The sequence below is a fragment of the Rhinopithecus roxellana genome, chromosome 6, assembly GCF_007565055.1.
Source record: "Rhinopithecus roxellana isolate Shanxi Qingling chromosome 6, ASM756505v1, whole genome shotgun sequence".
Classification (NCBI taxonomy): domain Eukaryota; kingdom Metazoa; phylum Chordata; class Mammalia; order Primates; family Cercopithecidae; genus Rhinopithecus; species Rhinopithecus roxellana.
In genome coordinates this window covers 107,094,761-107,120,083 of record NC_044554.1, presented here as the reverse complement: position 1 = coordinate 107,120,083, position 25,323 = coordinate 107,094,761, and the positions used below count along the sequence as shown (strand labels likewise).

General features: G+C 49.7%; 1 protein-coding gene across 8 annotated transcripts in view; it reads left to right on the top strand.

Annotated features, from left to right (window-relative positions):
• VIPR2 (vasoactive intestinal peptide receptor 2) overlaps positions 1-23,113 on the top strand; it is a 107,871-nt gene extending 84,758 nt beyond the window's left edge. For 3 of the 8 annotated variants that reach the window (XM_030932618.1, XM_030932611.1, XM_030932613.1), the window contains 8 exons: positions 8,106-8,212; positions 14,200-14,350; positions 15,091-15,360; positions 16,499-16,568; positions 16,848-16,939; positions 19,057-19,186; positions 19,255-19,296; positions 20,346-20,724. In XM_030932618.1, the coding sequence (XP_030788478.1) occupies positions 8,106-8,212; positions 14,200-14,350; positions 15,091-15,360; positions 16,499-16,568; positions 16,848-16,939; positions 19,057-19,186; positions 19,255-19,296; positions 20,346-20,519 (1,036 nt within the window). In that variant the 3' untranslated portion in view covers positions 20,520-20,724. Of the gene's footprint in view, positions 1-8,105; positions 8,248-14,199; positions 14,351-15,090; positions 15,361-16,498; positions 16,569-16,847; positions 16,940-19,056; positions 19,187-19,254; positions 19,297-20,345; positions 20,725-21,345 lie in introns of those variants that run through there. The other 5 variants (XM_030932612.1, XM_030932616.1, XM_030932615.1 and 2 more) reach the window with 3 other exon arrangements.
• The last annotated feature ends 2,210 nt before the right edge of the window (positions 23,114-25,323 follow it).

Here is a 25,323-nt window from a genome sequence, read left to right as displayed (position 1 = left end):
GGAAGATTTCCCTGTAGTGTTTCTCTCAGCACAGTCCCACCAGCAGTGAATTCTTATGAGTTTTGGTTGCTTGAAATCATTTTAATTTTGCCTTCATTTTTGAGGCTATTTTAGGGAGGATTGAATTCTGTTGGCAGTTATTTTCTTTCACCACATTAAAGATGTACATCGTGACCTCTTCTGAAAAGTCAGCTGCCAGTGCAGCATTGTTCCTTTGAGGCAGTGTGTCTTTTTTTTCTCTGAAGCTTTGAAGACTTTTTTCGATTTTTAGCAGTTACACTTTCATAGGATTTAAGGTGGTTTTCTTTGTATTTCTCCTTCTTGGGGGTTTGTAGAGTTCCTTTAATCTGTTATTGTCTTTTATCAGTTTCAAAAAACTTTGTGGCTAGCATCTCTTCAAATAGTGCTCCTTCCTCATTCTCCTCTCTTCCTAAAACTCCATTTCCCATGTATTATCTTACTATTTTTTTCATATTTTTGGTTTCTACTTTAATCTAGACATACTACTGATCCAATTCATAGTACTCCCATCTGCTGTGTTACATTAATGTTAGTCCTCTCTATTTAACTCTTAATTTCAAGGTTAAGTTTTAAATTTTCTATTTGATTGTCTTAATTTTATTATCTAATAAAATTCTCCATCTCTTTATCTGTTTTCTTAAATATGTTAATTTTATAGTCCCATGTCTTAAAACACTAGCCTCTGAATCTCTGTTGTCTGTTTTTGTTTTTGTTTTTGTTGGGGTGTGTGTGTGTGTGTGTGTGTGTGTGTGTGTGTGTGTGTGTGTCTGTCACCCAGGCTGGAGTGCAGTGGTGTGATCTCTGCTCACTGCAACCTCTACCTCCCGGGTTCAAGCGATCCTCCTGCCTCAGTCTCCCAAGTAGCTGGGATCACAGGCGTGCACCACCATGCCCAGCTGATTTTTATACTTTTAGTGGAGACAGGGTTTCACTTTGTTGGCCAGGTTGGTCTCGAGCTCCTGATCTCAAGTGATCAACCCACCTCAACCTCCCAAAGTGCTAGGATTGCACGCATGAGCCACCGTGCCCAGCCAGTGTTTTTTCTTTTTAACTTGGCTTTTGATTACTTAGTCCTGTTTCTGGCATAGCTAGTAATTGTTATTGAAATTGCAAATACTTAAACTGCAGAGGCTTCAGGTGATTATCTTACTGCAGCGGATTTGAATTTTTCATGGTAGGAAGGGCAGACCAGCCTGGGCTATCGGGGCCACGTGGGTTTGGGGCTGGGTTTAGGGCTGCATTTCAGGCTTCAAGCAGCCGGGTGCTCTCTGGTTTGTCGTCACTCTGGGCCACAGCTATTTGGGACTCCCCCACGAAGGCCTGGGAACCCCACCTCCCTCCGACCCTGAATCCTGCCGCTTGCCGCCCAGTACCCGTGAGGCTGCAGGCATTTCCCCCAAGTACTCAGCCTTGGCCACTGCTTTCTGCTTTATTTCTCAGCCTCTCACCCAACACACAACCATCTCAGAGACCAAAAGGATTTGGATGCAGCCTCTATTTCCTTTCCTGCAGAGTCGTTGCTCCCCGAGGGTGACCCAACAACCCTTATCTCCCATTTCTACTCCGGCGGGTGAGGCTGCCCTCGTTCTGGCCCTGGCTCTGGGCTTGTCCTTTCTGAACACCCTCCGTACCAGAGAGCTAAACTAGCAGACACCCGCAGAGGCCCTGGAGCGCCTCCCCAGTGCCACTGCCTTCTCCCCAGAAGCCGGCCCGTTGGTCCCCGTGGCTGCGGCTGCTCCCCAAAGCCTTTGGGCAGCTTTTTAGGGTCACCCTGATCCTTTCCTGAGGGATTCTCCTTCACGGCCACAAGTGGAGGTCCTCTTTGGGGTGTGTTCCAATTAAGTCTTCTCTGAAGCAGAATTTAAGTGTTCTAAGAGAGTTATAAACAAAATGTTCTGAATACTTTTTAGAAAAGCAAGATGTCACATAAAGTTAAGCCTCAAGAAAGGTTCATGTTGACATTTGATGAGGGTCTTGCTGGAAGAAGAGAATTCCAAGAGAGACAGTTTTATGGGAGTGTGTGCTTGGCAGAGGAACAGAGACGCCCAGCGTCCACCAAGGGTGCAGGAACGGGGGCGGCATGTTGATAGAAAAAATAAAAATAAGGCTCAAGAAACTGAAGGCTAAGAATGAGGAATCCTTTGAGTGGGAGAGAAGGGTCCTCCATGCCTTGAACAAGTGGACCCAGCAGAGGTTTGTGGAAGAACTAGAGAAAGCCCCTGGAGCTGTGCAGGACATCGGGAAGGGCTAAGCTGAGTGCATGCTGGCTGTGGAGGAGTTTGGCGGGTGCCAGCCCAAAGACAGAGCTGAAAAAGCACGATCCCGTAGTAGCTGTCGGGATCAGCAGTGTCCAACAGAAACGTAACGCAAGCCACTAGCATAATTGTAAGTGTTCTAGTAGCCTCATTTTAACATTTTCTTTTAAAAATAAAAAGAAACCAGTGAAATTAACTTTAATAATACATTTTATTAAAGTTGTTAGATCCAAAATATTACTTCAATATGTAATCAATATAAAAGAATATTAATGAGCTATTTACATTCTTGTGTTCAGAGTAAGTCTTCAAAATCCAGTTTGTAGTTCACACAGCGTAGTTCAATTTGGTCACTGGTTTGTATTGGAAATACTTGACCTGCCTTTACAGTTTTAAAATTTACAGTTGAAAAAGTTGTTCAAACATACCTAGCTGTCCAAACATACATAAAAGCTCTCCAGCAAGTCACTAGGGTACCAGGAGTCATTTCCCTTTACTATTCATATCCACATTAACAAAACTAGGTCACCATTTTTAGAAAGAGTTGATTTAACTTTGAAGCAAAAGCACCTTTGTTTGCAAATTATGTCTTCTCAAGCTAAATAAGCTTACCCTTGTATCAGCTCATTATAACTAATGTCAAATTCCAAGGTGCAATGCATATATTGGCATACAACTCTAAATTCATTGATTAGAAAAAGTGTTTCTCAAATTTATATGGTATTTTTCTGCCAGTTTAAATGGTTCTCTTGGTTGTAATTAAAATATTCTGCATATTTATTCATGTTAGAAAAATATTAAATCACTAGTTCTGATTTATATTATGGAAAGTTTTTATTTCCACATACTTTTTCATACCTAGCTATGTCACAAATGAGCTCTCCTTTCTTCAAGGTTTCAAAATCAACAGGATAGCAGTGAGAAAACATAAATTATATTGTCATTTTGCCTTTGATAATTGGATATTTGGGAAGCACTTATTGTTTGAGAAAAATCTTGACTTGGAGTTACCAATAGAGTGAATATTGTAAAATTCTTCCATGACTTACCCAAGCATTGGCAAAGAACACTAGATCATTAAGTTCATTGTCTTGTTTCTTTCAGCTGTTGTGTAAATGCTCAGCGATTCAAACCTTTTGCACATAAATATTGAAAGATTTTAACAACTACATTCTTGATGGTTTTTCTAGAGTCTGCTTCATAAAATGGAACACAAATACTTTCAACAGTATTATACAGTGGAATGAAGCAATAATGGAAATATCTGTCCCTTGTTTTAAATTCCAAATGAATTGCAGTAAATTCAGATTTTTGACCTGCCATCGCTGGAGCAGTGTCTGTCATAATAGAAACTAGTTTTTTCATATATAACTGAATTCTTTGACAAATGGAAACTATGACAAAATATTTACACCATAGTTTCTAATTTTTAGGCCATCAATTGACATTTGTTTATAAATTTGGAATTCCTCTGAAATTAAAGAATTCAAAATATTAATTGTCCAGTGAGTGTCTCTTAACCACACAACTCATCAAAAACCAAAGAGAAGTACTTGCAAGTTTTCAAGTTTTAAATTAAAGGATACTTTATAATTTTTTTTTTTTTTTTTTTTTTTTTGAGACAAAGTTTCGCTCGTGTTGCCCAGGCTGGAGCGCAATGGCGCAATCTTGGCTGCTGAGTTCAAGCACCTGGGTTCAGTCTCAACCTCTGCCTCCCGGGTTCAAGCAATTCTTCTGCCTCAGCCTCCCAAGTAGCTGGAATTACAGGCACCCACCACCAAGCCAGGCTAATTTTTGTATTTTTAGTAGAGACAAGGTTTCACCATGTTGATCAGGCTGGTCTTGAACTCCTGACCTCAGGTGATCCACGTGCCTCGGCCCCCCAAAGTGCTGGGATTACAGGCATGAGTCACCGCGCCTGGCCCAGGATCTTTAATAATGTTAGAAAGGGCTTGTACTCTGTGGGCAATAGTTTGGCTTAATTGAAAATTTTCACTTTTTGTAAAATATCTTTCTTAGTCTGTTCTTTATATTTCTCTAACAAAATTTCCATAAAGGAAATAAAAATTTAACATCCTTTTGGATAAAAATTATTTTTCTTTTTTATGCAAGAATCCAAATTGTTTTACAGCTGGCCATAATTGTTTAAAAATTTGAGGGTTAGGGTGGATTTTCAAAATTTGTGGTAAAATACCCATAACACAAAATTTACCATTTGTGCCATCTTAAGGTACACAATTCCTTGGCTTTAAGCACCTTCACAGTGTTGTGTAACTATCACCATTATCTAGTTCCTGAACTTCCTGTTGTCCCGAAAGGAAGCCTCCTATACAATAGGCAGTCACTCCCCATCCCCCCCAGCTCCTGGAAACCAGAATCTGCCTTCTCTATGGAATTGTCTCCTCTGCATGCATCATACAGTATGTGGCCTTTTGTGACTGGTGTCTTTACTTAGCATAATGTTTCCAAGTTCCATCCACGTCAGTACTCCATGCCTCTTTATGGTTGAATAGTATTTAGTTGTGTGGATATGCCACATTTTGTGTATCCATTCATCTGCTCGCGGACATTTGAACTGTTCCACCATTTGCCTGTTGTGAATAGAGCTGCCGTGTACATTCATGTACATGTTTTGTTTGAATACGTGTTTCCAACTCTTTGGGGTGTATACCTACAAGTGAAATTCTGGGACATATTGTAATTCTGTGTTGAGAAACCACCCAACTGCTTTCCACAACGACTGTACCATTTTACATTTCCACTAGCAATATATGAGGGTGCCAGTTTCTTCACACCCATCCAATACTTTTTATTTTGTTTTCTTAATTTATTATTATTATTACTATTGCCATCCTAGTGGTATGCAGTGATGTCACATTATGGTTTTATGTGCTTATTGACCATTTGTATATCTTCTTTGGAAAAATCAATAGTCGAGTTTTTGCCTATTTTCTAATTGGGTTTTGGTTGTTGAGTTGTAAGAGTTCTTTGTGTATTTTGGATACTAATCCTTATCAGATATATAATTTCTAGACATTTTCTCCCATTCTGTAGGTTTTCTTTGAACTCTCTTAGTAATGTCCTTTAATACGTGAAAGTTTTCAATGTTGATGAAGTCCACTTTTTCTGTTGTTTTCTTGCTGTGCTTTTGGTATCATGCATAAGAACATAAGAAATCCAATAGAGCCTAATAGACTTGTGGCTGACACCACAAGTACACAGGAAATCCAAAGGTCATGAATATTTAAGCTCCTATGTTTTTTCAGAAGAGTTTTATGGTTTTAGCTCTTATGTTTAGGTCATTGATTCATTCTGAGTAATTTTTAATATGCTGTGAGGTAGGGGTCCAGCTGTATGATTTTTACATATGGACATCTAGTCATCACAGCACCAATCGTTAAAAAGACTATTCTTTCCCTATTGAATGTCCTTGGCACCCTTGTCAAAAATCAAATGGCCATAGTTGTATAGGTTTATTCTGGACTCTCAGTTCTATACCGTTGATCTATATGCGGTGCCACACTATTTGGTAGTCTGTAGTAAGTTTGAAATTGAGACGGTGAGTTCTTCAGCTTTGTTCTTTTTAAGATTGTTTTGGCTGTTCAGGATCCCTCGTAATTCCGCATGACTTCAGGATGGTCATTTTGGCACTCCCCGATGCGTGTGCTGGTGCACTTGATGGAATTCCACAAATCTCTTAGGCTCTTGGACTCTCCTCGTTTTCCTTCATTCTTTGTTTTCTTTCTGCTCCTCAGACTGGATAATTTCATTTGACCTCACTGCAGGTTCACAGATGACTTATTTTGCCTGCTCAAATCCAGACCAGGTGCGGTGGCTCACGCCTGAAATCCCAGCACTTTGGGAGGTCAAGGCAGGTGGATCACATATGGTCAGAGGTTTGAGCCTAGCCAATATTGTGAAACCCTATCTCTACTAAAAATACAAAATCAGCTGGGCGTGGTGGCAGGTGCCTGTAATCTCTGCTACTCAGAAGGCTGAGGCAGGAGAATCACTTGAATCAGGGAGGCAGAGGTTACAGTGAGCCGAGATTGCACCATTGCACTCCAGCTTGGGTGACAGAATGAGATTTTGTCTCAAAAAAAAGAAAAAAAAGAAAAAAAAAAACTGCTTTGGCCTCCCCCAGTGAATCTTTTAGTTCAATTGTGCATTTCAGCTCCAAAATTTCTACATGGTTACTTTTTGTAATTTCTGTCTCTTTTATCAATATTGTCTATGTGTTAAGACATTGTTCTCATAGTTTCCTTTATTTGTCCATGATTTTTTGTTTTAGGTTTTGTTTTGTTTTTTTGGTTATTGTTTTTTTTTGGGGGGGGGTTTGGTGGTTTTTTGTGAGTTTTTTTGTTTGTTTGTTTGTTTGTTTTTGCTTTTTAAGCATATTTAAGACACTTTATTTAAAGTTGTTGCCTACGACCTTAAGTCAGAAACTTAAGATAAATCTATTTCATGTGATGCCTCAGGGATAATTTTTGTTGATTCATTTTTTTTCTCCTATAAATGGGCCATATTTTCTCTCTCTCTCTTTTTTTTTTTTTTTTTTTTGCTTTATATTTTTTGTTGAAACTGGGCATTTTGAATATTCTGATGTGATGACTCTGGAATCACATTCTCCCCCGTCTAGGAGTTGTTGTTTCTTGCTGCGGGTTGTAGTTGTTTATTTAGGGATTTTCTAAGCTATTTTTATAAAGACTCTTGGTCTTTAGTGGTCTCTGAAGACTTTATGTACTTTTAGCTCAGTCATCAGCTAGTTATTTGACAGAGATTTCCACACACACCTGGAGTCGAAGAGATAAAAACTGAAAGAAAAGCAAAATTGCCCTCTCTAGGCCTTTGTAGGCTGGCTCTGTGTTGGGAGCACTCCTTCAGTGCTTAGCCAGCCTGTTTGCAGCTCTGCCTTAGCCCTCACCGCCTGCTTGTGCTGAGCCTAAAGAGCAGCCTGAGATAACAGCTTGTGGGATTCTCTGGTCCTTTCTGCCCTGAACGTGCACCTGGATTTCTAGGTTCCCCACTTCGTGTGAGAGCTTCTTGAAGCCCTTATTGTCCAAGATTCTCACTCCCCAGCTTTTCCTCTCAGGCTATCAGAGGGCCTGTTTTTTGCTTCCACTGCCAAGTATTTCCTGAGGTGGCAGGAGCTTATTCGTTCAGCTTCCGGCATGTCTGCAAAACCACTTCTCAGCCTGAGGATTCTGAGTCTTTTGTCCAGAACCCACAGAAAGGTCAAAACAAACACAATTCCTTGGGTTTATGAAACTCCTCCAGGACCAAGTACCCACAATAGTAACATGGGCTTCTGTCTTCAAAATGACCACCATGTTGGGGTGGGGTGGACAAAAGGTGAACTAAATACAGCATGCTCTCTGCCTTTTCAGGGCCTTTCCCCCCGGCTAAGGGTTCACTTGGTTGCCATAAGCCTTGGTTGCCATAAGCCTTTGAGTATCTTTGTTGTTGTCGTTGTTGTTTCTTGAATGGTCCCACACCACCATTTACACTGACCTCCTTTGTTGGGATTTTAACAGTTTTTTAATTGTTGATAGGAAACTTGTTATCAAATTCAATATGTATTTGCTAAAAACATTTCTTCATCTCATCCACTTTTATTATCTCAAAAAAATTCTTAACAGAGCTTTTTCATTTTTCTCTGCCACAGCAAATTGCAGTTGCCATTCATGGTGAAATCTGCTTCATGCCCTCAACTCTTTTATTTTTCTGTGCTTCTCTGATCATAGTATGAGTTTCTCATCTCTGTCTGGTTCTCTCTCCCTCCCTCCCCTTCCCCCACCAATTCCTCTCTCCCCCACTGCCCCACCTCAGGAAGCTGCACTGCACCAGGAATTACATCCATCTGAACCTATTCCTGTCCTTCATCCTGAGAGCCATCTCAGTGCTGGTCAAGGACGACGTTCTCTACTCCAGTTCAGGCACGTTGCACTGTCCCAACCAGCCGTCCTCCTGGGTAAGGCTGTCCCCACCACAGGGTCCCACTCTCTTGTCCCTTTGTCTCTGTTCCCCCTTCTCACGATGAGGACGTCTCAGTGCTGGTGCAGGGTCCCTGGCTGAGAAACAGAGAGTCTGGCAGAGAGGCTGGGGCCAGAGCAGGCCCAGTTGGTGCTGAGACATGGGGGTGGCACTGAGGCAGGGAGGGTGGGGGTCCCAGGCACCATCAGGGCTGGGAAGTGAAAGGGCCCTGAGCTCTGACCCCCATGGAGCTAGACTGAGGAAAGGCACAGCCTTCCTCATACACATCTGGGTTGAGAAATCTTGGTACAGATGAACACACACAACTCTGTTCCTTTCTATCTGAATCACCTTGATTCTGAGTAGTAAAAACTTCCTTCCAGATTGCTGGAAGAACTTGATCTGTGTCATGGGCAAATTCCATGCAAAACCTGATTGTGAACCCAGTTGCGTGTCTATGGATATCTTGGGTCCAACTCTTTGATCTGAGGATAATCTTAATTATTAGTTCCTACAAATGCAGTACAGGATGTTTCACTCCACCTACGCCCTTCCCCTCAGCTGTATTTATGGTGGTTATTGGTGGTTATCTAGCACCTAATCAAGTCAGTTTAACGTAGCAAGTGTTGTTGAGCGCCTCCTACATGCAGGCCGTTCTACCAAGCACATCCCTGCTGGCCCAGAGCACTCCACATGCTCAGTATCTTTATGAAGGATTCATGCCCCTGGTACCTCACTCTCGACCCAAGACCCTCGCTACCAAGGTTCTTCTGAAGGAACCAGGAGCACTAGACTTGGATAGGTCTGTCTGCTGGCACAGATTTGAATTAACTTAGTTTTAAGGTAGTAATGCCGTTTATAACCGCACAGACGTCAGCTGTTTCATAGCCCCTCGTCGTCTTCATGCAGGAAATGTGCCTCTGGGGATAAGCTGGTGCGTGATGCCTGTGAATCAGGTTTGCTATGATAACAAAATTAAAAACAAGATTCTTCACCTGGCAAGTCCCTGTCCCCAGGTGGAGTTGGGCCCCTGGAGTTCCTGGCCCGGGAAGAGGGTCTCCCCACATGTATAACGGTGGTCAACGGCCATAAGAAGTGTGAGGACAGTGTCAGATTCTCTCTCACCAAGATGGTTTCAGGCTTCACTCTGCAGATCCTCCTGCCCTTAGCTCTTCATGAAGAAAGCAGTCACCCTCGACAGACACTTGACAGACACTCAGAGGACCACTGGGACCCATGACAGACCCTCAACGGACCCATAACATTGAAAGCAGTGACCCATGACAGACCCTTAGGACCCATGACTGACTCTCAAGACCCACGACGGACCCTCAACGGACCTGCGATGTAGAAACCAATGACCCATGACAGACCCTCAGGACCCGAGACATAGAAAGCAGTGATCCTCGATAGACCTTTAGGACCCTCGACAGACCCTCAGGACACACAACAGACCCTCAGTAGACCCTGGCCGACCCTGGAGGACCTGCGACATAGAAAGTGGTGGCCCTCGGGACTGGGTGCTGGCCTGGAGCAGCCGCTCTCTACTCTCCCCTACCACTTCAACCTGAGAGGAGTGCCCAGAACCTCCGAGGCAGAGTGGATTTGAGCCAGTGTGGCTGCCCCACTGGGAGGGCCTGGCCTCCCGCACACCACACAGAGCCTCCTCTAAATGCCAGGCTGTTTCTGAGGACACTGTGGGTGAACACTCATTCGCCTTTAAAAGAGCTGTTGCCCCATTTCACAGACGAGGAAACTGGGCTGAGGGAAACCCAACAAGTGGCCTGGAGTCTCGGGATCCAAAGCCCAGGTGCAGGTGGGGCCCACGACACCCAGCAGCACGGAGCCTGTTCCCAGCGTCGAGCTCTGTGAGGACAGAGGGAGTCGGCTTTGCCCCTTATGCCAGATGCCCCGTGACTCTAGTACCCGAAAGGGGAAAGCAGAGGCAAAGGGAAAAGCGTGTGACCGACGGAGGAGAGAGGGGACAGAGGACAGGAGGGAGGGGAGATGCCTGAGCCAGAGAGGAGCCAAGCTGGGTCTTCCCTCTTGCTGTCCTCTAAAGAATGCTCAGGCTTTAAATAAACAAGTCAGCCAGAAATATAGTCAGACCTCAGCATAAGGAACAGGAAAAATATCTTTCCTTCCAGTTGCATTTTTTTGTATATTTTTTGTTCCCAACTGACTTCACCAAACGAAGATTATCCTCCCAAGCAGAACACCTGGGGCAGCCCCCCGCAAAATAGGTGCAGGGTCTTTTTCTCACGACATTAGGATCAGCCAAGAACATGAAAAGTTCTCTTCTTGGCCCCTTCCACACGGCCTAGACAGAGACACACAGTTTTCTCTGGGGCCCTGGGCTGTCCCGGGACATGGAGCAGACCTGCCCTTTATTCTCACTGTCGGCCACAGCAGGTTCCCCCGGGGTCTGTGGGACTCCCAGAAACACACCCCTAGGCTTCCTAAGCTGAATCCTGCCTGCCTCACATGCACGTGTGCACGTACTCACATGCTCACACAGAGGCTCCCCGACAAGGCCACAAGGCTGAGGAGGGACCAGCTGCTGATTGGGCACTGGGCCTTGGTGGGTCTCCTGGCTGGGGGTCCTCACATCAACCCTGTGGGTGGCAGCTGGCCCTGGAGGCCCCTCCTGCAGCGCTCTGGAGCCTGTGGAATGAGGTGTGAAGGCCACACTGTAGAAAATGAAGTCAGCAGAGGCCTTGTCATTCCCCACAACCTTCCTTCCTCACAGTGTGCTTATTTGGTTGAATGGGCACGTGGGAAAAAATGCAGAGATGTTTTTGTTACCATTTAAAAGAAAATGGAATCATCTTCAGCACACTCCTTCTGCGTCCTCTTTGCTCCTTCAGCAGGATGTCCCAGGGCCCCACCAGGTCAGCGCCTGCTTTCCGGCGGCACACAGCCCCTCATGTAGCGTGGTGTTCTCCACGTAGCCCATCCCCTGGTATGGGGTCCGCTCTGCCCTTTATTTTTCTCTTTTGCCACTGCAGGCATCAGCGGACATGTGTCTTATGGACAGGTGTTCTTATTTCTGTCGGATGGAACTCACCCGTGAGGCTGCCAGGTCCGAGGGTGTCTCCGTCCTCGTGTGCTGCTGTTGCAGACATTTACTTCTCAGTTCTGGAGGCCTGAGACCAAGGCACCACCAGATTCGGGTCTGACTTCTCTGTGTCCTCATGTGGTGGAAGGGGCGAGGGATGTTGCTGGGGTCCCTTTACAGGGGCACTAATCCCATCGCAAGACTCCACCCCTGTGACAAGGCCCCACCCACTAACACTCCCACAGCGGATGGGCTTCAACACCTGAATTCTGACGGCATAAAGAAGCCTCCCACCCACTGCAAAGGGCATGCATATTTTTATTTTTGTTTTGTTTTGTTTGTTTTGTTTTTGGCACAGACTCTCACTCTGTTGTCCAGGCTGAGTGCAGTGGCATGATCTCAGCTCACTGCAACCTCCACCTCCCAGGTTCAGGCGATTCTCATGTCTCAGCCTCCTGAGTAGCTGGGATCACAGGCAGGCGTCACCACACCCAGCTAATTTTATTTCATTTTATTTTATTTGTATTTTTAGTAGAGACGGGGTTTCACTGTGTTGGCCAGGCTGGTCTTGAACTCCTGACCTCAAGTGATCCACCCACCTTGGCCTCCCAAAGTGCTGGGATTATAGGTGTGAGCCACCGCACCCAGCTGCCTGTGTATTTTTAAGTTGTAGTAAATCTATCTTGCTAGGTTGCCTTCCAAAAGGCTGAGACAGCTGACAGCTGCACGTACGATCACACCAGAGCCCAAAGACCTGACTAGTTTTACCGTTTTGCCTGTCTGGTGGCATTGGCACTGCCTCTGTGACTCTCATGCACACTCCAGGGCAGGGCACCTGCTGAGAACCGGCATCTTTCCACAAGCTGTTCCGGCCCTCTAAAACACCACATTCGTCTGTAATATTGGTGTCATAAAAATTAAACATTTGTCATTTCCATTGTAAATATGTTTCCAAATTCATCATTTGTCAATTGTATTTTTATGGCATTTTTGCCATCCAAAAAGCTTTTAAAGTTTATATAACCAAAATTACCTTCTATCTTTTTAGCACTTCTTGTTTTCGTTTCAGATTTCCCGTCTTAGTTAAGAGGTTTCTATTCTGAGATTGTTCATTTGTGTCTTGGTTCAACTGCAATTTACTCCTTGTGTTTAAGATGCAGTCTTTTACCGGGAGACAAAGGAAGGCACGTTGCATCCAGATGGGTCACCAACTCCCAGAATCCCACCTCCCAGAGATTTTAAAACTTGATTTATTTCACTTTACTATTCAAATGAGTGGCAATAAGTCACAAATGGACTTACTGCGACTCTCCTGTGTTCATGGCTGTGGTATCATGTGTGTCTTTCCATGTAAGAGGCTCTGTCCTGATGCCCAGGGTAGAACTTGCTGGGATCTGAGTGTCCATTCAGCAGGTGTTGACACACAAGATCCGCCTGCAGGCACTCGGCTCGCTGTGGTGGCAACGATGGACAATAAGGGTAACTCTCACCTGTGCAGTGCCTCAGAAAAGGAAGCACCTATCCTGCTGTTCTTAGGAAAGAGAAAAAGCAGAGGAAGGCAAGGCAGATCCAGAGCGCTGGGAAGGTCAGGGGCAGCCTGCAGGGCTCAGTGGCTCTCAGGACCCTGGAGGCCAAATTGAAAAGCCACCATATGAAAGTATAAGTATATCCGCCCATATACACGTATAAGTATATCCACCCATCTATATCTACCCATATGTAAAAATATATTCACCCATGTATATGTATAGGGATAGCCATCTGCTATATGTATATAGTATATCCACCCATACATATAAGTATATCCACCCACAAATATGTATAGGTGTATCCATCTGATGTATGTATCAGATATACCTATATCTGCATGTACATGTGTATATCTACCTACATATGTCTATAGAGATATATGAACATAAATATAGAAATAAGAATGGAAATGAAAATACTATTTTTCAGCACACTTTATATAAGCTTAGTGATTAAAAGTAGCAGTTTCGTGGTTGCCCATGAAGCTGAAATGCCTGGTACATTTAGTTAGATGAAGGTCTGAGAGATTAAAATAGATTTATTTTATATAATATGTAATTCTTTCCCAGTGAAAATCCTTTTAAAATCTCCTCAGAAAATATTTTATTTGCTAGATTTATCGTTTTCCGCTTTATTTTTTCATGTTTTATTAAGTTACCCAATATTAAAACCAGTTTTTTACAATTGAAGAACTTACATAGTTGTCAAAAATTTAAAAGAAAAGTCTGGGGGCCTGGTGTGGGTCCATTGTTTTCTCTTCCCAGGCACTGCGCACCTGAGCTGCTAGTGAGGGCAACTGGCGGGTGCCCCACCCTCTACCTGTACTCGTGCTCTGTTCACACAAAGGGACAGAGGCCAGAGTCCTGGGCAGCTGCAGGGCCCCTGCCACCCACACCTCGCCCCTGGGACCTCCTGCTGGCTCTTCTGGTTCTTCTTTGCTGGCTGGCAGGACCACTGCGGGGGTTCCTGTGGTGAAGCAGGTCAGAGAAGGGGAAGTGGAGGAGCCGAGGGGAGGGGCCGAGAACAGGAGGGCCAGGGAGCTGTGCGGCCTGTCTAAGACCTTCCAGCAGTAAGTGAGCTCCTGGCCCGCAACAGTGAGTAAGCTCGTCTCAGGGAGGGCTGTTTACAGTTGCCTCTGCAGTGATCTTCCCCTGAAGCCGTGGATACAAAGGGCCTGGTGCTACCAGCAGGCATTCCTGGCCAGCACCCTGGCCACTGTGTTCATCACTTTCCGTCCTGATGGCACCGGTGTCTCCTCCTTCCTTGCACAGATACCAAGTGCCCTGTGTCCTGGAGCTACGCTGCCTGCTGGAGCTGTTGTTACCGGATGAGGTCATGCTCTCCTCTGTTTGCGGTTTCCAGGTGGGCTGCAAGCTGAGCCTGGTCTTCCTGCAGTACTGCATCATGGCCAACTTCTTCTGGCTGCTGGTGGAGGGGCTGTACCTCCACACCCTCCTGGTGGCGGTGCTCCCCCCCGGAAGGTGCTTCCTGGCCTACCTCCTGATCGGATGGGGTAAGCGTGCCCCTTCCCACCCACAAAACCTGCATCCCATCCCATCTGACCAAACAACGCAATCACTTTCAGCTCAGAAAAACACTTTGCCACCCCTGTAGAATGCATGTCAGGGTCATATCATGAAGAACTCTTCTAGGATGACTGGAGGCTCCTACGAACAACATGTTAATATTTCTGGTAACCAGGACCTAGTTTAAAATACTCCCATTCCTGGCACCTTTTACCCCAATTCAAACTGGGCTGTTAACAAAACAGTGTCCTCCTCCCCGCCTCTACCCAGTTCACCTTCCACTGAGGGTGGGGATCAGAGAGGAGAGAGGTTGAGGCCATACCAGGTAGCGGAAGCCTTGCCTTGCCCAGGGTTGGAAAGGGGTGCAAATGCGGGACATCCTTATGGACAGGATGAGGCAAATGCAGCCGATAGCTCCATGGGTGGCTGCAAAATCAGTGAACACATCTCCTCCTCGCACGTTCCACTCCGTGGCCTTCAGTAATAACACTTCCCATGAGGAATGACAAGTCTCAGATTGTTGGCTCTCCAGCACGTGTTTAATTATCTTCACTGCTCACTAAGGCATGAGCATAAACTTGTAAATATTTACCAAGACTTGAAACAAGAGATCGCACTTAATATTCCTGTGAGAAAGAGTGTCCTTGAGGGTTCTGCTGGTGAAGGCACCCACCTGTGTGCATGCGCACCGCTCTGATCACCTGCGTAACCAGGCATCTCTCTGTAGGCCTCCCCACCGTATGCATCGGTGCGTGGACTGCAGCCAGGCTCTACTTAGAAGACACCGGGTGAGTCCATGCCCAGACCGCAACCTCGAAAACGGGCCCGGCAACGTCTGGCAACACGAAGTCCTTTGGAAGCCAGGAGGTTACCTGGTTGGAAGGACAGGGAGCGTTTGCGGCCAACCGACAGCCACGCAGGAAGCTTCTGGGCGATTCATGGGGAGAAATCCTATGAGGTTGGAGTATTGGAGGAAGCCCCATGCAGGAGACAGGAAGTGAGCCAGGTGTTGCAGCATAGTTGAGATTGGGATAAACCAGGCAGAGACTGGGGCAGCCCCTTTGGTGGGCACAGCGATGGCCACAGAAGAAAACCAAGTGCCCTGCACGTTGTTTACCTGTAGCAAAGTGGAAGGTCAGGTGATGGTGGCTGCAGGGCCCCCCAGCACTCCCTAAGCACTGGTCTTGGCTTGTGCGGCCCGGAGCGCTTCTCCCCTGTGCTCACCCTGAGCGATACCGCAGCCCAGACATGAGCACACATGGTTCCGGCACAAATATCCTGCCTTTTAAAGGGCCTCAGTGTGCATGGGTTATCCACTGCTAAGTAACAAATCACTCCAAAATTTGGTGATTTAAAACACCCACCGTCTCATTACGGTGTGATTCTGCACCTGATGACCTGGGAGGACTCAGCAGGGGCACTTCTGGCCTTAAGGACTGGTCTCCCTTGGTCCCCTTCGGCCAGTCTGAGACTGCACCAGCCGGAAGGCTCCTGCCCTCGGCCTCCGAGGGAAAGCATGGACCCAGGCCTGCGATGGAGTTTCTGCTTTGTGGGAGGGCTGCAGACTCCCAGCGCAGGGTGTAGACCCTGGGGAGAATCACTGAGGCGTTTTACAAGCCAGGGGTCACAGCTTCCTGCTGGAAACACCTCATGCACTGAAAATCAAAATGAAATGCGGCTCACCCACCTCAGACACTCTAAGGACGTTTTAAACCCTTTGCCATGCACATGCAAACCATTTGGGAGGTGAGGGGAAGCTAATTTTCAGGAGGAAGTTTTTTTTCTCCTGATGTCGGCTGAATGGGGCTGACACACGCTTTCATGCTCAGAGTGGAGAGCGTCAGCGGCCGTCCTGCCCTTGTCCCAGCTTCTGGGGCCGCGCCTCCATTCCTCCTCCCCACAAGCCGACTATTGTTTTGAGAAGCATAAAACAAAACACAGGCACTCGCTGGGACAGATTCCTTTACGATCTGTCAGTGCAGAGAAATTGTGCTCCCACAGTCGGGGGAGCGGGCAGGTTGGGAGGGGCAGACGGCCCCACTGGCAGGCACAGGCGCGAGGCAGGCGCTCATTCTCCTGTGCCCGTCTTGCGAAAGTGGTTGGTGGTAACCTGATTTCCCATCTCTCTCTGACAGTTGCTGGGATACGAACGACCACAGTGTGCCCTGGTGGGTCATACGAATACCGATTTTAATTTCCATCATTGTAAGTTGCCCCTGTTGAAGCGTGAATTACCTGTGGAGTCACACACTTGGGCAGACAGCAGGCCTGCCATCCTTTATTAAACAGAAACGGCCCCATTCCACCCCTCCACTCAGCCTTCCCGGAAAAGGGCCCCTTCAGGCGTGTGGACTTCCACAGGCAGTTCCCAGGGAAGGAGGGAGGGACTGAGGGAGTGGAGCGGAGGGTCGAAATCAGGTGGACTTCAGGGCAAATTAGGGATCCACGTATCCGTTTCACAAACTTACTGTCTCTTTTGTGCAGGTCAATTTTGTCCTTTTCATTAGTATTATACGAATTTTGCTGCAGAAGTTAACATCCCCGGATGTCGGCGGCAACGACCAGTCTCAGTACAAGTGAGTGTGTGTCCCGGCCTGGCCGTCCCTGGTGGGGATGCTGTATGGAGACAGGAAACCCCGCGCTGCCAGGAAGGCCCTGGAGGTGCAGCGACTCTGGGGTCAGGCCTCGAGGCTGGACCCCAGGGCTCTGTTCCTGCCCAAAGCTCAGAGAGGCACTGGACAGCATTTCCCTGGCTCAGTAACAAATCACTCCAAAATTTGGTGGTTTAAAACACCCACCGTCTAGATAGGTTGTGATTCTGCACCTGACGACCTGGGAGGACTCAGCAGTGGCACTTCTGGCCTTGGTGCCTGTGAAAGTCAGGCACCATTTCTTTTATTTGAAGGCCAGAAGAAAGTCCTCTTTAGTGCGCTTGCTTGTTTAAGCATCTGCCCACTTGCATGTTATACAGCCTGTCTTCTTCTCCTTGGCCACACATTATTTTTATTTTACATTTAATTCTGTCCCCCTCAGACCACATGGTCCATGGCCGTGTGTCTACTGCCAGCCCTAATAGCAGGCCTTGTGCTTCATAACAATTCAGAAAGCGTTCCCTGCCCGTGTGATTACATGGAGATGGCATCGTGACCTCCCTTCAGTAGGTGAAGACGGCAGACGTTCAGCCAGTTACCCCCAATCATCCAGCTAATTCATGATGATCCAGGGAATCTATAGAGTAATGCAAAGACTCCATAAATTTATATCAAGAATTTATTTTAAAAAAAGGTAAAAACTAAAATTCAATTATAAACTAAACACTGACTTGGTGTGGAAATGGTTGGCCTAGCCCAGAAGGCACCTCGGGCTCAGACTGGCCGGGGTGGAAGGGTGCAGGAACCCCACCACCCGGCCTAGGAGGGTGCCTGGCCTGCATTTCCCTTTTCTCCCACCTTAGAAAACAGGGGTGGATTTGGGGAGGGGTGGTTAGACAGGAGCATGGCCAAGAGCCCCAAAGCTGGGTGCAGATACCAGCCGGTGCCCTGAGGGAAGTCACTTTGCCACTCCATGCCTCAGCTTCCTCATCTGTAAGATGGAAGTAATAATGTCACTAAGGTTAGGAGGATCAGTGCAGTCTATATTTGCAGGATATTTGCTGCCTGGCACCAGAGTATTGCAAAAGAGTCTGGTAAACCAGAGAATCTAATTCTGCCGTGTGGTATCTGAATCCAGGGAGTATCCGCCTCTGCCCGCCCACGTGAGGGATGGGATCCCACGTCAGACCCCGCGTGGCAGCACGACCCTGTGCCTGCTCAGGGGAGGCTGGTGGTGCCTGCGTGGCAGAGACCCCAGAATAAGTCATTCTTGGTTGCCCTTCAGGTTGGACTTGGATTTCCTGTGAATCTTGTTTGGTTTCTATGCTGACCTTTGCATTGGTTCTTGGGGAGTGTTTGTTAAATAGGACTTGGAGATGGATGCTTTTATTTTGGAAACAAAATTAAGTGGGGACAATAACATCGGTTCGCTTTCCGGGACAACAGAAAAGGCCGAGACACCCTTGAGGCCACACGAGGTCCTTTCTGTGTAACTCTCTGGTCACAGAAGTAGCAAAACCTCCCTGGACAGGGGCCAGGAGCTCAGCCACAGGGAGGCCTCTTTTCCAGCGAACTTCAGATGCATTAATAGAGGGAATTAGGTGGGTCTTCTGCCGCTGACTGAGGGGCCTGGCGCCCGCAGAGCCCAGCTGTTATGAGCTGCAGGTCCGGGAGCCGGATCGGGCCTCATCATTTAAACGTGCACGTGGCCACGGTGGAGGCCAGCCTTCTTGTCCCGTGCCTGACTCAGGAGGGACCGGGCTCCCAGGCAGGGCCTGTGCAGGTTTTGGGTCACTCACAGGGAATCTTGCCCCTGCCAGCCATGAACTCCAGAACACAGCGTGTGTCCTTGTGAGGGAATTTAGGAGAAACAGACACTTTCTGGAATGCACGTTCCCGGGCCCTGAGTGCTGGATCTGCACAGGGGCCCAGACATAAACATAAAGAAGCAGTGGTTTTTCTTGTTAGGTGACGATTCCAGTGGTGGAGAGGGAGTGTGGAGCCCCTCCCACACCCAGCTGCCCGGTCCTGAGAAAGACCCTGCCAGGCGTGCAGCGGGTCCACGGTCCCGCAGCTGAGCTGGCTTTTCTCCTTCTGTGCAGGAGGCTGGCCAAGTCCACACTCCTGCTCATCCCGCTGTTTGGCGTCCACTACATGGTGTTTGCCGTGTTTCCCATCAGCATCTCCTCCAAATACCAGATACTGTTTGAACTGTGCCTCGGGTCATTCCAGGTAGGTATGCAGAGGCGGCCACCCTCCCCTGAGCGTGGGTCCTGCCTGACCTTCTCTTCTCATTGCAGGGCCTGGTGGTGGCTGTCCTCTACTGTTTCCTGAACAGTGAGGTAAGTTCATGGCCGCCTTGGAACCACGTGCAGGTACTCAGTTGGTTCCTGAATTGCTGCCCAGCCTGGTGCCCTGGCCCCCACACGCGCCTGTCTTCCGTGGGCTGGACTCACTGCCCAGGCCCCCACAGTTCTCTGTGTCCCCATCAGAGAACCCACAATGACACAGGCAAACCCACTCTTCTGGGCCCAGCTTCCAAACCCTGCCGTCCGTCTGCACACCCCAAGTAGCATCGACTGCCATCCCTCTCAGAGCCCTCTTGGGAAAGCTCCCGGCCGGGTCTAGACAGAATCCGTTTTTCCCCACGGACAGGGTCTTGCTCCTGACCATAGCTTGTGAGTCCCAGAAAGCCCGGCCTGGGCTGGGGGGTGGGGCTGCACAGCATTTTGTGAGTCCCTGGGGACGAAGCCAGGAACCGAGCTCTGCCCTGCGTTCATCCCCAGCCAGGGGTGCTGTCTCTGGGCTGCTCCAGCGGCCTCACCCCCTCCCCTGACCCCTGACCCTCCCGCCCCACGCTGCGGTGGCTGGCGCTTGCTTTGCTTGACATGCAACTTTCACCAGCACGGCTTCTGCAAAGCTGAGCCTGTATGGTGCCACTTGTCCTTCTCCCTCCTCTGCTTTCCGGGCACCCGTCACTCATCCCCACCCCCTCCCAGGGCTAACATTCCCTACCCGCTGGGAACAGGGAAGGAGACGGAGGCCCAGCACTGTCATATCCCCGGCTGCTAAGGAAAATCTTTTCAGAAAAAAACAAATTAACTACCTCAGACTGTGGGACAGCGCTCGCCGTAGCAGTGGCGACGCCTGAACCACCCACGCACAGCCTTAGCGTGGCTGCGTCCCCGCCCTCATGTGGCCTCCAGTTCCCGCTCCCTCCAGCCTCTTCCCCCAAGCCCTTTCTGGTTCTGTCCGTCTGATGGGAACACAGATGTCGCCCCACCCTCCACACGGCAGCAGGCGGGAGGGAGAGCTGGAGGCTCCGTGGTTCCCAGAGCACCCGCACGCCCCGCCCAGGCTCACGGGCGCTCCGGTGCCCTCACCTCCCCAGGTGCAGTGCGAGCTGAAGCGAAAATGGCGAAGCCGGTGCCCGACCCCGTCCACGAGCCGGGATTACAGGGCCTGCGGCTCCTCCATCTCCCGCAACGGCTCGGAGGGCGCCCTGCAGTTCCACCGCGGCTCCCGCGCCCCGTCCTTCCTGCAGACGGAGACCTCGGTCCTCTAGCCCCGCCCTGGCCGTGGGACGCGGCGGGAGGCCACGGCGCGCGCTCCTGCGGGGCTGAGACGCCGGCCGCCTCCTTCCAGGAGCCCGAGCAGCCTGTCGGGCGGGCCAGCGCGGTCCTGGCGCATCAAGCTTGTCCGCTAAGCCGCGTACCTGGAACCGGGGTCGTGTTGTCACTGACTCGATTTGAACTCCAGCGTTTAGATAATCTTGTTCAAAATGTGTTTCAGCCGAATAGTGGATCCATTTTCCTTCTTTCTTTCTTTTTTTTTTTTTTTTTTGAGACAGTCTCACTCTGTCGCCCGGGCTGGAGGGCAGTGGCCGGATCTCAGCTCACTGCAACCTCCGCCTGCCGGGTTCCCGCCATTTTCCCGCCTCAGCCTCGCGAGGAGCTGGGACTGCAGGCGCCGCCACCTCGCCCGGCTAATTTGTAGTTTTAGTAGAGACGGGGTTTCACCCTGTTAGCCAGGATGGTCTCATCTCCTGACCTCGTGATCCGCCTGCCTAGGCCTCCCAAAGTGCTGGGATTACAGGCGTGACCCACCGGGCCCGGCCCAGGAGAATAGGGGAGCTAAGGAGCAAATGTGGAAATGCAGTTGTGTGGTCCAGCAGGGGCCTGGGCGCCCACTGGGTGCCGTCTGTCCCACATCAGGGCGGCCTCCCAGGTCCCATAAGGGCAGCCCCCTCATCTGCAGGGCAGAGGGATGCCACTCAGGGCCCACCTGACGTTAGGACTAGGAGAAATCAACAGGAGGGCAGCCCTTCTCCCTCCAGGGGCCCCCACCCGGCCCACCCGCCCAAGCCCTGCCCCACCCAACTTTTTCCACAGGGCTGTTCTGCCTCCCCAAGAAAGGCGGGCTGAGGAGAACACCAGATCAGGAGAGCAAGGTCATGCAGGAGGGAGCGTCTCCACACAGGTGTTCCGTGGGACCCTCAGCAGCCCTGGCTCTGCCTCAGGAGGTCACCTGCCGCCCTGTGGGAGCCGCAGAGCCGGACGCTCAGCCCCAGGCTAGCTGCAGCCAGGCCTGCAGGTCCCTGGTGATGGCGTTATGTGGGGCGCAGGATACAGCTGGGTGGGAACTGGAAACGTATTCTCTTTTTAACAAAAATAATCTTAGAATCATTTCTGTCCAAATAGAGAATTATTTTAACAACATATAAAACTGTTTCAAGCCCTCCTCCCCGGAGCTGGCGCTCAGCAGCCCTAGCGGCTGCTCCTTCAGGCGAAGGGTTATTTGCAGACGTGGGGAGGGTGTCTGGGGACATTGCTGAGCCCGCTGCAGAAGGGTGGGGACATCAGGGCGCAGTCTCCATGCCTGTGCCAAACCCTGGTCCCCACAGCGCTCAACGGACCTCAGCAGGCTGCCCAGCCCTGGCCCAGGTGCCTCGACTGCAGGACTCAGTTGTTCTGAGTGCATTTGACTCCGCTTTTCCCTTAAAAATGAACGTCTTGTTCCCATGCATTGGTGGCATCACAGACCCCAGCTGGAGCACGGTGCCAAAGGCCAGGACAGCCATGCTGGGAGGCAGCCACAGGGAAGCTCACACATCCTGTCAGCATCACCTTGGTTTGCAAAACCCACGTCCCCAGTAAAATGAGGCCAGATAGAGGGGCTGTTAGGATGGCAAAGCAGCAGTGTCCAGAGACCCCTCAATCCCCAACGGTCTGCACCCTCTCCTGCACACCCTGCCAGCCACGCCCCATCCTGCACCCCCTGGGCCACGCTGGCCACACTTCTGTGCTGCAGCAAGCTCATCCCTGGACTTCTGGGAGAATGAACTCCAGGTTGGTTTGGAGACGAAGGTGAGGCGGTCAGAGGATCTAGAGAACAGCTCACCCACCATTTCTGGGGGCCGCAAAGGCTCCATCAGAGACTGATGCTGGGAAGCAAGTGACCCAGGCCAGGTGTCCAGGAAAGGACAGCTCAGTGTGTGGAGTGCAGCGAGAGGGAGGCGGGTGGACGCAGCAGACCCCAGGTTCAGTGCAGCCCCTCGGCTGCTCCTCCCCTGTGGAGTTTGGACAGACCCACCCCCAGCCTTGCCTGGCTTTAAAAGGACAAAAGGGAGCATCCCCCACCCACTCAGGGTTTGGAGGAAACAAAGATTTGTGGTAACTGAAGGTGTTGGGCCAGTGGCCAGGTGTGGACACTGAGCTGTGACCCAGAGGGGACGTTGAGGAAGTGGGCGTGAGTGGTCGTGTCAGCCGGTTACCAGGCACTGGTTGTGTGGTTGACGGTCGGTGGTTGGGTGTGGGAGGTCATCAGTCATCAGGTGTGCCCAGGGGACATTCTCCCCTCAGCTGCACATGTGCCAGTGTCCAGCAGCGCCAAGGACTGGTTCCTCCTGCCTGGATCAGGTGTGCCCAGGGGATGCTCTCCCCTCAGCCATGTGTGTGCCACTGTTCAGCGGAGCCGAGGACTGGTTCCTCCTGGTAGAGGGGCAAGCTATCAGCTGTTTCTAACAGATGCCTGGTGAGCAGGGGACGTAGGACCCCACGGTCAGCAGTTGTCCTTAACTGTCATTGTGTGTGGAATGTCCTCCATGTGGCAGGAATGAGCTGTGTAAATACTTCAATAAAACCTGACTTCACATCTGCACGCTGAGTAAGAATTTGCTCTGACGAGATCTGAGGCCCTGGAGCATGGAGGACACGCTTGGCGTGTTAGCCGTGGCTGCTGCGTTCAGATGAAAACAGAGCTTGGATGGGGAAGGAGAGGGTCCCGCCAGCCACAGGGCACCAGGGAGGACGTTGGAAACAGCCACTCCTCCCTGAAGACAGTCCCCTGTCAGAGGGTCGCCGCTGGGGAGCCTCAGTCTGGCAGCTGTGACGTGTGAGCAGTGCCCTGGGGAGGAGGCACCTGCACACCTAGCCTTGTCCTGCCGCACCCAACACGGCCTCTGTCAGCTCTGCAGAGCCCAAGAACCTGTTAACAGAGCAGGACTGCATGCAGGAGTATGTGTGTGTGTTCACATGCTGCACACGCGTGTGTGGGTGTGTGCGTGGGGGGTGGGTGTGCACACGTGTGTGTGCCTGCATGTGCACACATATGCAAATCTCTGTGTCCTGAGCCTTAGCCACTTATGTTGCAAGCAAATAAAATATATTTCTAATGAACTCCACGCTCCACCAAATGGCTGTGTTGTCAGGCGAGATAGAGCACGCTGATAAAAGCCACATTCCCAAATAGTCAAACTTAGAGCCAGACCAGCCAGGCTCTGGTGACTTTCCTAAGAGCAAAGCAGGTGGGAAGGGGGAAAGGGGCTGGGCACACAGCCCTCCAGGGAGTCCCTGTTTTATCTGACTCAGGAGCTTAGTGTCTGTGTGTCTGAGTTAGGAAATATTCAGCTGCTGAGGAGACTCAGCCCTGACCGGAAGCAGAAGGTGCAGGGCCAGGGGCCACTCTGAAGATGCCCCTCCTCCATCCATGGCAGTAGGTTCGTTCTTTCTCATCACCAAAGGCAGCTTTTTAATTGGCTGTTTTTTTCAGGCTTTCAGATGACAGAAATTATACAGGAAAATTATAAAACACCAAACTCTGTGGACAAAGACTACATAGAAAGTGAAGTCCTCTGCCTGCCTTCTCCCCTCTCTGGCAGAGACTCGTGCCCGACTGAAGCAGGGTCTCAGTGCCTTCCTCCGTTGGTACAAACCTGTCTGCCTCCTGCTCCTTGCTCCATCAGTACAAACCTATCTGCCTCCTGTTCCTTCCTCCGTTGGTGCAAACCTGTCTGCCTCCTGCACCTTCCTCCATTGGTACAAACCTGTCTGCCTCCTGCTCCTTCCTCCATTGGTGTAAACCTGTCTGCCTCCTGTTCCTTCCTCCGTTGGTACAAACCTGTCTGCCTCCTGCTCCTTGCTCCATCAGTACAAACCTGTCTGCCTCCTGCTCCTTGCTCCATCAGTACAAACCTATCTGCCTCCTGTTCCTTCCTCCGTTGGTACAAACCTGTCTGCCTCCTGCTCCTTCCTCCATTGGTGCAAACCTGTCTGCCTCCTGTTCCTTCCTCCGTTGGTGCAAACCTGTCTGCCTCCTGCTCCTTCCTCCATTGGTGCAAACCTGTCTGCTTCCTGCTCCTTCCTCCGTTGGTGCAAACCTGTCTGCCTCCTGCTCCTTCCTCCGTTGGTGCAAACCTGTCTGCCTCCTGCTCCTTCCTCCATCAGTACAAACCTGTCTGTCTGCCTCCTGCTCCTTCCTCCGTTGGTACAAACCTGTCTGCCTCCTGCTCTTTCTTCTGTCTATTCGTGGGAATCGGGCTAAATTGTGTGAAGCTTCTGCGGCTGTCTTTCTCCTGCTGAGACAGGTCGTGTCCATCTTTCCCATCGGAAGGTGCACACCTCGTGATTTTTACCGCTGGGTAACATTTCACAGCCTGGGCCTGGTTGGTTTGATCGATTCCTTGCTGGCGAATGTGTGAGTTATTTTTGCAGATGTTTCTGTGTTTACCTGAGTATTCCCTCACGGTACGCTCCTGAAGGGGAAAGGTTAAAGGGCGCGCACGTTTGGCTCTCAAAGGGTGTTTGCTGTACGGCTCCGCCACCCCTCACCAAGCGTCCTGCCCTGGGTGTGTGGGAAACTCCTCCATTTGCATGTCTTGAATAGTTTCTTCACAGGTTTTTTCTTTAATTCTGATGGAAAGCTGAACCTCTGCCTGACACACTCACGTCGCAGCTGCTGTGTCTCCAGGGGCCCCGCACGCATGTCCTCATGCCAGTCCACAAAGTCACTCCCGTTCTCGGGACCCAGGACGAGGACAGGAGTTGGCCTCTTGTCTGCAGGTGGCAGCAGCCAGCGGCGTTGCTTTGTGT